The 9568-nt window shown below is 31.2% G+C and overlaps 1 protein-coding gene across 1 annotated transcript; it reads right to left on the bottom strand.

The window, feature by feature from the left end:
* Positions 1 to 1465: 1465 nt before the first annotated feature.
* LOC129313135 (uncharacterized) lies at positions 1466 to 9065 on the bottom strand. The gene is made up of 8 exons (XM_054956054.1): positions 8952 to 9065; positions 5775 to 6370; positions 5514 to 5681; positions 5224 to 5337; positions 5004 to 5132; positions 4121 to 4240; positions 3513 to 3826; positions 1466 to 2528 (listed from the first exon to the last, which is right to left on the bottom strand). Exons 2-8 carry the CDS (start codon positions 6361 to 6363, stop codon positions 1860 to 1862), a joined length of 2103 nt encoding a protein of 700 aa, XP_054812029.1. The 5' UTR covers positions 6364 to 6370; positions 8952 to 9065; the 3' UTR covers positions 1466 to 1859.
* Between the last annotated feature and the right edge of the window lie 503 nt (positions 9066 to 9568).

The raw sequence follows: 9568 nt of genomic DNA, 5'->3' as shown, positions 1-9568 counted from the left end.
AAAGGATAATTTTTTTTATATTTTTATGTTAGATTAACGTAATGCACACTGCTAAAATATTTAAAATTTTAAATATTACTAGATTAGATTAATGTATCCTTTAATACAAGAAAAATATACATCATTAATAACAAAAAAAGGTAAAAAAATAATAAAAAAGTAAATATTTACAATTTTGTACGAGGATAATAACTTTTTTTTTTTTACTATCAATGCCTCAACTATCTAAAAAATATAAGAAATTGATTAGCTATAGTTCTACAATATAATTTTTGTTCAATAATATTTTTTAATTAAATGACATTTTAACCCTTATGAAAAAAAATATAATTGGGGCTTTGAAAAATAAAATTAAAAGTTAAGGGGTTAATTTTAAACTTTTAATAATAAAAAAGTCATATGTAACTGTTTTAAAGTTCGAGCAATTCTATGTATTTTAATCATTTAATTGAGATGAAGGGATTTGAAGAACATGTGGCAAAAGCAAAGGCTTCAACTATTTTTCTTTTGTAACCTCTCCAGTCCAAAATATAAAATATTTCTAACTACTTTACAAGATTAAAAAAAGTGGCTTGTATAATTGAAATGGTAAAAAAGATATGGAAAATTATGAATAAGTCTTGTATAGAATATTTATTTATAAATAAGTTTTGTAAAATTCAAAAACAACAATCAAGTCCCTTGAAAGTTAAATTTGTGGTTAAAACAAGGTACTTAAGTATTTATCCTTAGCTCCTTCCTTCCTCACTTAAACCTTCTAAAACACCATCTCACAAGCGTCATTCCATTCTTCATTAGATTCAGATGCTCATACCCAAAAGTCCGAAAACATGATTGATAACGACTTCAACTGATATTCTTCATTAGATTTTGATGATGGAAAAACAAAAGAAGATTAAAGGGACCAGAAAGTTTTTTTTGTTTGAGGGATATTTTAGAATTTTTCTTATTTTTTAATTAAATCATTTTTGAAAAAGAATTTTTTTTTTCCTCAATCGTCCTAACAAACCAGACGTATATATAGTAATCAATATTGGTAATCCCAGTGTTCAAGAACTAAATTAATTGTCATATATTCCTGGCCTTTCAATATTGTAAGATAATTTTAACTGAATTACATCATTGATGAGTTTCTTAATTGTATCTAAAATTATACATTTTTTTATGTTTACCCTTATTTATATGGTGCCTCAATTAAATTTTTATTAATTACATCTTCTAATTAAGTGTATTTTTAGAAAAACATTGTTAATTACACTTTAAAAGACCCAAAATGTTTTATATTTTTTAACATCTTGCCTAAGAATGCCTTAATTATATTTTTAATGGAGGGAGTAATCACTAATTATCTCAACCTTGTCAAGATAATCATCAATCTCCCAATATACAATTAATATCAGAAATTACAAACGATAGCTATCCCAAAAATTTAATTAAGTGCTATGCAACGAATTAAAGTACTCAATTTGGCTAAGTCAACATATATTTGAATCAGATCAGTTAATTGGTCATCATTTACACTTTTCTTGTCTTGCCGAATCAAACTCGTGACTTCACTAATGAAAGTAGTCATACACTTTACAAGTGAGACACAAGTTGGATTGGCATCCACGAGCACCCCAAAAAATGAAGCTATACAGTGAAGTCCAAGAAACAATTATCACAAACCTCAAAGTATACTTATGACACACATATTGTTGCAAACAAAAGAGAAATAAAACTATCAAATCACACCCACACACAAGCTATTAAATTGAAAGTGATATATGATGGACAATGTTGTTTGAATAATAAGACATGCACTTTATTAATTTCAGAGGTTCAAACCTGATCCTGATCCAAAATATTTTAAAATCATCTTATTTCTTATCCTTTTTTGTCTCCATCTGTTCCATTTTGCCTGGGTTCGAATCTATTCCCTTTTCCTTTTTCTCTGTCTTCTTGTAGCGGTTGATGGCATCAGCGGTCGGACGGCTAGGGGCAGGAACCTTGGAAAACATAGACTTCAACGTGGGACCAACGAATCCGGGTAGTAAGAGAATGATTAGGAAGCCGATTGGAGAGCCAAGAATTGCGTAAGTTGTTATAGAGTGGTCGTGGAGCATGAGAGAGATCCACAAAGAAACAAGGGAGGCAAACATGAAGAACATGCCAATGTGAAGCATGAAAGGAACATGCATCCAAAAGCTAGTAGATTGAAAACGAGAAGCAAGTATGCCCAGGAAGGAGATGGTGGACATGAGGGACAAGGAAAGGGTCACAAGATATGGGTTTGGAAGAGCTTTGAATCCAAACTTGTTTATGAGGATTGTCTTGCTACTATCATTATTGGAACTGGTTGCCACATTGGGAAAGACCATCGTCGCAACCAAGCTCGAAACCACAGAACATGCTTGTGAGGTTTTATTCAACCACTCTAGGTCGCCTTTCATCAGTTCCCCATAAGTCACTCTAAAGATTCCTTCTGCACTTTTCCTGTCATTGTTGTGCCGCTCCCTCAAATCAGAAGGCACTGATTTTTTCACTAACTGCGACCATCAACATTTATATATTATTCACCTTGTTTATTTTATCTAATATTTTGAATCAATCTTTGATGTGGCTGTCAATTAAAATACTCCTTTGGTCCTATTCCCTCTAGTCCCTATTATAGGGCATCTTTTAGAAGAATTTTTTGGTCCTTTATATAAGGCACTTGATAGGATATTAATTAAATCTTTTCAATATTACCCTTGTAAAATTCGTTAACTATGAAAGAGAATGTAAATCATGTTTGAAAATTTTTCATTTAAATTGGGACAAAATAGAAAGTTTATTCTATTTTCAAACAAAGTTAATGACTTTGCTACTTCTCCTTGGTTCCAATGAGGTACTTAGAAATGCCTTATAATAAGGATTAAAGGAAGTATTTATAAGTCACTTCCAATATATTTTATCATAATTAAGAAAAATTATTAAAACTCATTAATTTTATTTAAAAATTTAATAAATTCTCAACTTTACTCCTAGTAAATATACATACTTTAATATCAAATATTTTCTCTCATCAACCTTTAATAGAGGATAAAGAGAAAATTTGTAATTAAAATTTAATGATATAACTTATAAATAAGACTAAAAAGCACTTCTCTATCTATTTTATAAATAGGATTGGAGGGAGTAGTTTAATAATAAGTGCCTAATGAAGTTTTTAATCCCTTAAGTTTATTTAAGCAATATTAATCAAGTCCTAAAAGTTTGATAATCATAGACAGTGAGTGATGCATTATGGTTTGAAGAAGCACATGTGGTGTAACCTTTAATTCATGCATTGCAAAAAATTGTTGGTATAATGAGATCAAATAAGAACATGAAATTCTTTACAAAACATTAGGGACTCAATTGATAAATATTAACTTTAGGGATCAATTAAATTAATAATTGAGATAAATTTGAGAGACCAAAAGATTAGTTATCCATCAGATCTAGTAGTTAGTTAAGCCAAACAAGTTTAGCATCAAATGGAAACGCACCTCAAACCACTTGGATTCCTCTATCATGGTAGTTGTTTGCCAATTGAGATTTGCACCACTCATGGCTGCCAAGTGCAATGCAGTGTTTCCCTTATCATCCACTTGGCTAAATGCACTTTCGGGAATGGTTTCGTCCTTTTGATCCAATAAAAACTTATATAACATGGTCTGTCTATTTTCTGCCGCTACTAGAACTATGTTCTTCTTCTCATCATTCACATTGTTAATTATCGATGGAAATTTTTCCAGAATCATCTCCACCATTTCTACAGCACCATTCTTCGCAGCGATCATTAGGGGTGTCTCTACCGGCTCTATCCGAATCATTCACAATCCAGATCACAAAATTAGATTACTATATATTATTACTACTATTACTATTACTATTAATGCATCTTGAACAAAGAAAATTCAAATTCTTACTACAAGCAGACAATTAACTAAATTAATACTCCCTCCTCCAGTCATAATTATAGAGCAACAATGAGGATGAAGAATGAAGTCTCTTCACAAGTGATCTAACAGTGAAGATGAAGAATGATTACTCCTCCTAAAATGTCAAGTTCTAGATGTATAGAATAAAATTATAATGCTTTAATTTAAATTACCGTTGTCATGTTTTGTCTTTGACATTTCATCGAGGGAGGTATGCTCAAGAAGTCCATTCATTATTTGACGATACCATTCGTGCTCCTCCTTCGTTTTTCGTATTTCAAGGAGCCAGTACCCTAGGAATCAGCCACCATGAACTGTTTTGAAAATATTGTGGAGAATTTGAAAACAACGGGCAATAATACATGTTTAGTTCTTTAATTTTATATAAGATTTTAGTTTAGTTACAATTTTTAATTTTATACATTATTTTCAGTTAACATCATTAATTTTAATTCATTGATGATAGGAAATGTCAATATTATAATTTTAAATGGCAACGAAACATGTTCCAATACTAATATATTAAGTTTAATTTCGAAAAGTAACAATGCTTGACCAAAAACAAAATCATTTGTGAATTTTGGTCAGCATTTAAAATTAGAGTGTTAATATTTTTTATTAATGAAATTAATTGTATTAGTGTTAAAGAGCTGTGAAAATACTTTATAAAATCATATGACCAAACAGTTTGTAATTATGTGTAATTAAAAAAAAAGAGAAAAGTAATTAATAAAGAAAATATGTAAGATAGATGTTATATCAAGGAAAATTAATTAAAAGCTTTTAACTCCATTTCTTAAACTCAAACTAGCACTTTAAAATCTCTCCCCTCAGCTCAAACGCACCTTTAAAATGTCACTTTACTCTTTTATTTTTATATTTTTGTGGGTTTGGTTTAAATATTTTTCATTGGGAATAGTAGTAGCTAGTTATTGATGGACATGTATATACAGCACGTTATTCCAAATGAACCAATATAAATCATATTGCATGCATGATTTTCATTAAATCAAGTATATACATGTATGCTCTTGTATGCACATTGACATGGCGTACCTGCTATTAAAAATAAAGCTAGGATGAATAGCGGGAGGACAAGCATGAGGCCTAGCAGAACCAAAATTATACATCCCAGCAGGGCGAAAATGTACTTGACGCCAGGGATTTCAAGTAATGGCATACATACTGCAAATATGAGTCATCACAAATTTTTTAGTTTCCAAACATGTGTGTGTGTGTGTGTAGAAGATGAACACTATTAATCATGCTTAATTACCTAAATCAAACAAGCAGTCTATTACTCTAAAGCAGATACCATCAGATGGTGTCTGTTCACGTGTCAATTCTTCCTTGGTCGTGGCCTGCTCCTTCTTCTTAACACTAAAAAGCCCTTATGGAAGTTCCAAACAAACCAAGCATACTATTATACATAAAGTCGAGTCACAAAGTTCATGAAATGAATAGACACTTCATAAATTTGTTTGCTTTCCTAAGAAGCATGTTGCTGTGCAGAGGAGAAACATCCCACTCACAATTCTCTTCAATGGACAACAGTACAGTACTTACGATAAATGAAACGAACGATGGTAGATCGACCATGGAGACTGGTACTTTTGAAAGCTGAAGGAGTTGCTGCTAGGAGATGGAGTGTAGACAAGCCATCCTTGTTGCGCTTCATCTCTTTGCAATTCACAAGATCATCTCTGTAAAGGTGAAATATTTCGATTGCCACATCTGCCAAATCAAAGCAAACCATATGTATATAGGACCTGCAATTGCACTAGTTAATTAAATCTAAAACACAGTAATTTATGTTTGAATTTATACCAATATGGCCATGTGCAATTGCACAGTGGAGAATGGTATCATCGTTGTTCCTTTGTATACAGCGAGCAAGGTCATCGGTTGAAGAAACTTTTAGGTTTTCCATGTAAAAATAATGAATCCAAAGAAAAGCCTTGTTGTCGCCGCTGAGAGCCGCCAAGAAGAGTGGTGTCTCTCCATCAATGTTGCGTTCTATAAGTAGGGAGTGGTCTGCTGTACCAATCATCTCACAGATTCGAACATACCCCATTGAAGCTGCCAAGTGCAGAGCAGTGTTGCCTTTCTTATTCTTAACCCAAAGCACCTCCTTCGCGTGGCTCACTCCATATTCAACCCCCAACTCAATATTTTGATCATCTTTCACGGTTTTCTCGTTTTGTTCATCAAGTAACAATGATACCATTGCAGACGCGACAATCACATCTTTAGACAAAGCCATGTGTAATACTGTGTCTCCTTTTTCTGTTATCTTCTCCATGCGAAGCTCCTTTTCTTTCTTATATGTTTCCAACACGTCATCCCACTTGCCTTCTCTAGCATCGCTACGTAGTTTCTTCACTTTTTCTTCCTGGACGCCATCTGATGAACTCATTTTGTCCCTTCCAAATTAAATTGAAATGGTTTACATTAGTTATATATATACATATATATGTGTATAGGTTATAGTTATGGAAATCAGAGCATACCAAACAAGAAACCCATAAAGATTACTTGAAAAGGCAAAAGTCCACCATTATTGTAATTTCACGACAGCCCTTACCACTTATGCCAACTTATTTTAATAGGACATTTCAGTAATTTGCAATTTTAAAGAAAAATATTAAATGAACAAAATCTCTCCTTTAGCCCAATGGGGATTCAAATTCAAACTCAGAACCTGAAGGATAAGCTATTAGCAGAGTTTCCACTAGACTAGCCATGATTCTCTTATTACATCTATTCCAAATTTTATTAAAATAGTATAAAAATACTATACAAAAAATTTTAATTTTAATAAAAAATTTCTAAGATCAGTTATATATATATATATAACTTAAATATTTCATCATATTTAATTTTACAAATTTATAACCAAAATAAACATGTATTTTTATTTTTTAAGCTTTGCTTGTCAATTCTTCGGGGCATACAAAAATTAAAGGCAAAGGGATAAAAATACTCAAAATCTTCAACTAAAAGCATCTAGTAGCTTAAAATAAGAAAAATGGCAAAAATACTCATAACCTTACTTAAGTTAGTGCAAGAGCCACCAATCCATTAAATCTTTTAAACGTTGACAATTTAGCTCACACTTATTTAGATGTTGACAATTGTTTTTGCTAACATGGACTTAAAAAGTGAGCCAAAATATCTGTGAAGTTGTCAACCAGGGGCATCAAGTAGCCTAAAGTGAGAAAAAAGGGCATGAATACCCATACTATTACTTTAATAGATGCAATAATGACCAATTTGTCAAAATCCATGCCATGTGATTTTTTTTCATCCAATGATACCCTTAACAATGATTTCAAACATTTTTCAAGTGAAGGCTTCTCGGAGAAATTTTTGACTATTAAGCACAATCTTCTAGAACCCCTCTCAATTAGGCATTGAACCTGAGCCACCAAGCTAGCCTAGAAGAGATATGATGTTGCAAATGAAGTTGGGGAGGAAATTGAGCTATAGGTAACTTGCAAATGAAGTTGGAAAGGGAATCGAGCTATAAGGAACTTTCTTTATCAATTCAGATCCACCATCTAGGTGTTGCAAGGAAATAGAATGATATGATATCCATATTCCGTACATTGAAAAAGAGGAAGTAGCAGAAAAATGAAGGGTCTTTGAATGGTGGTTTGAGAAGAAGAGGAATTAGCAAAAGAAGAAGTGGTAGTAGGCATAGAAGAAGTGGAACTAAAGAGATGATGGAAGAAGAGGTAGTAACATTATGGGTATTTTTGTCATTTTTTTCATTTTAAGCTACTAGATGCTCCTGGGCAATGACTTCATGAGTATTTATGTCTCTTTGCCCAAAAATTAATTTTCATGTTTATAGTAAACTTCTTAGCAATTTTCTTCTTAATATATAAACTATTATTAGATTACTAAAAATTTTATCCTCCATCTTGTTGTGAAATCTTGTTTTTATAATTTTCATAGCTAAAGAAAATCTGCTCAATGGTGGTTGTTGACACCAGAAAAGTTAGTACAAATAAAAAGTAATTAGTTAATCAAAAGATAATTAAGAATCAGACTTTCCTACCTCTACAAGCTTTTGACATAATTCATAGTAGTCAAGTTATGAAAATTAGGATCTTTGGGCACACAATTTCATAATGTTGTAATTCATATTCCAATCAAATATTTTTGTTAGTAAGAAAAATCTGGTGACTACAATTTCTCAATAAGATTGCAATATTCCTAGTATTAAATTATTTAGATGTATTTTTAGGATCTAAAGTTTTGCTTCATTTAAGAAGTTTTATTACTTGCTTATTAAATTTATAGTTTAATTCTTGCAATTGATTTGATAACATATAATAGTTTTAAATATATCAACACGATATCAAATGTCACAAAATTTGTGTGTCAGCAGGACCAAAGTGCATTAAAGTAAAACCATTCATATCAGGAATTTCAATAACTTTATTATTATTATTAAATGTTGTAATTTTTTTTCTGGAAGATCATATCTCAATCCATAATCTTTCATACTTTTGAATAAGTGCTTTTGTGGTAAATTTTAATATCAGTGAATGCTTAGTAAGTAGGTAAAGCTAAATTTGTTAATATTAAATATATACAAATAAATTTACCAAAAATATATAACTTCTATATTTTACTAAAAAAAATAAAAAAATTTAGGGGGAGGGGCGTGGTTCCACAATCCCCCTCGTCTCCGCCACTACCAAATAGGAGGAGAAGGAGGAGAACCCAATGAAGAAACAAAATCTAACCAAGAAAGAAGAAAAGATTTTTTTACCCAAAAAAAAATAAAAAATAAAAGAACCAGAGCTTTGCCAAAGGAATAATTACAGAATGATATTGTAACTTTAAAGAACTAATTAAAGATGAGTAGGAAAACAAAGTGGATAATTGTATAGGAAACAAACAAGTTTATCCTCCTCCTTATATATTACATGCATGTAAGTAACTCCAACAAAAAGAAGCTAATGATCGCAAGACAAAGAACCAGAGCCTTACCAGCAAAGAAATAACAGGATGAGATTGTAACTTCACCAAAACCAAATCTTGAAGAACCAGAGGTGCGTAGAAAGACCCTGATGGTGAAGAGAGAAAGATAAAGAGGCATTATATAGAAAATAAATTAGTAGATCATCCTCCCCATGATGACCTGCATTTTGTGAAATATTTATTTAATAAGAATACAACTTGGCCCACCATATATATAGCTGTTTCTTTTTGACTCCACATAGGAAGACGACAACGACGACGGCTGCTTTTTTTTTTTTTTTGACCCTATTGAAGATGGAGGGTGAGGGATAACAAGTTTTGGGTCAATAAGAAAACAATTTTATATCTAAACACTTTTTCATTTTCTTTAAAAAAAATATTCATATATCCACCCAAAAGAGCAAACAATTTTGGATAAAAAAATACTTTTCGTGATTGTTTTCGACAAAAGGCCTCCACGGTCAGTAGTCCTAAAAAAGGTTTCAATTTTAAAATAAAATAATTACAACTTCTCAGAATACATAACTAAGGTAAAAAAAATTAACGACAGTATATAATTAATGTAAAAAATTAATAAAAAATGAAATAGGCCTACTATTTTTATTTACATAAATAAATATATAATA

Source organism: Prosopis cineraria, unplaced genomic scaffold, assembly GCF_029017545.1.
Source record: "Prosopis cineraria cultivar Desert tree isolate PC_DT_omini unplaced genomic scaffold, ASM2901754v1 PC6, whole genome shotgun sequence".
Taxonomy (NCBI): Eukaryota; Viridiplantae; Streptophyta; class Magnoliopsida; order Fabales; family Fabaceae; genus Prosopis; species Prosopis cineraria.
This window is presented reverse-complemented; position numbering and strand designations above follow the sequence as displayed.

Bases quoted from the DNA above. Each gene is read 5' to 3' on its own strand.
- LOC129313135 (XM_054956054.1), bottom strand. From the start codon at position 6,363: ATGAGTTCATCAGATGGCGTCCAGGAAGAAAAAGTGAAGAAACTACGT. The intron at 5,133-5,223 runs GTAATTAAGCAT...TCATATTTGCAG, and splicing joins AGACTGCTTGTTTGATTTAG to TATGTATGCCATTACTTGAA. The intron at 2,529-3,512 runs GTGCGTTTCCAT...TGATGGTCGCAG, and splicing joins AGGAATCCAAGTGGTTTGAG to TTAGTGAAAAAATCAGTGCC.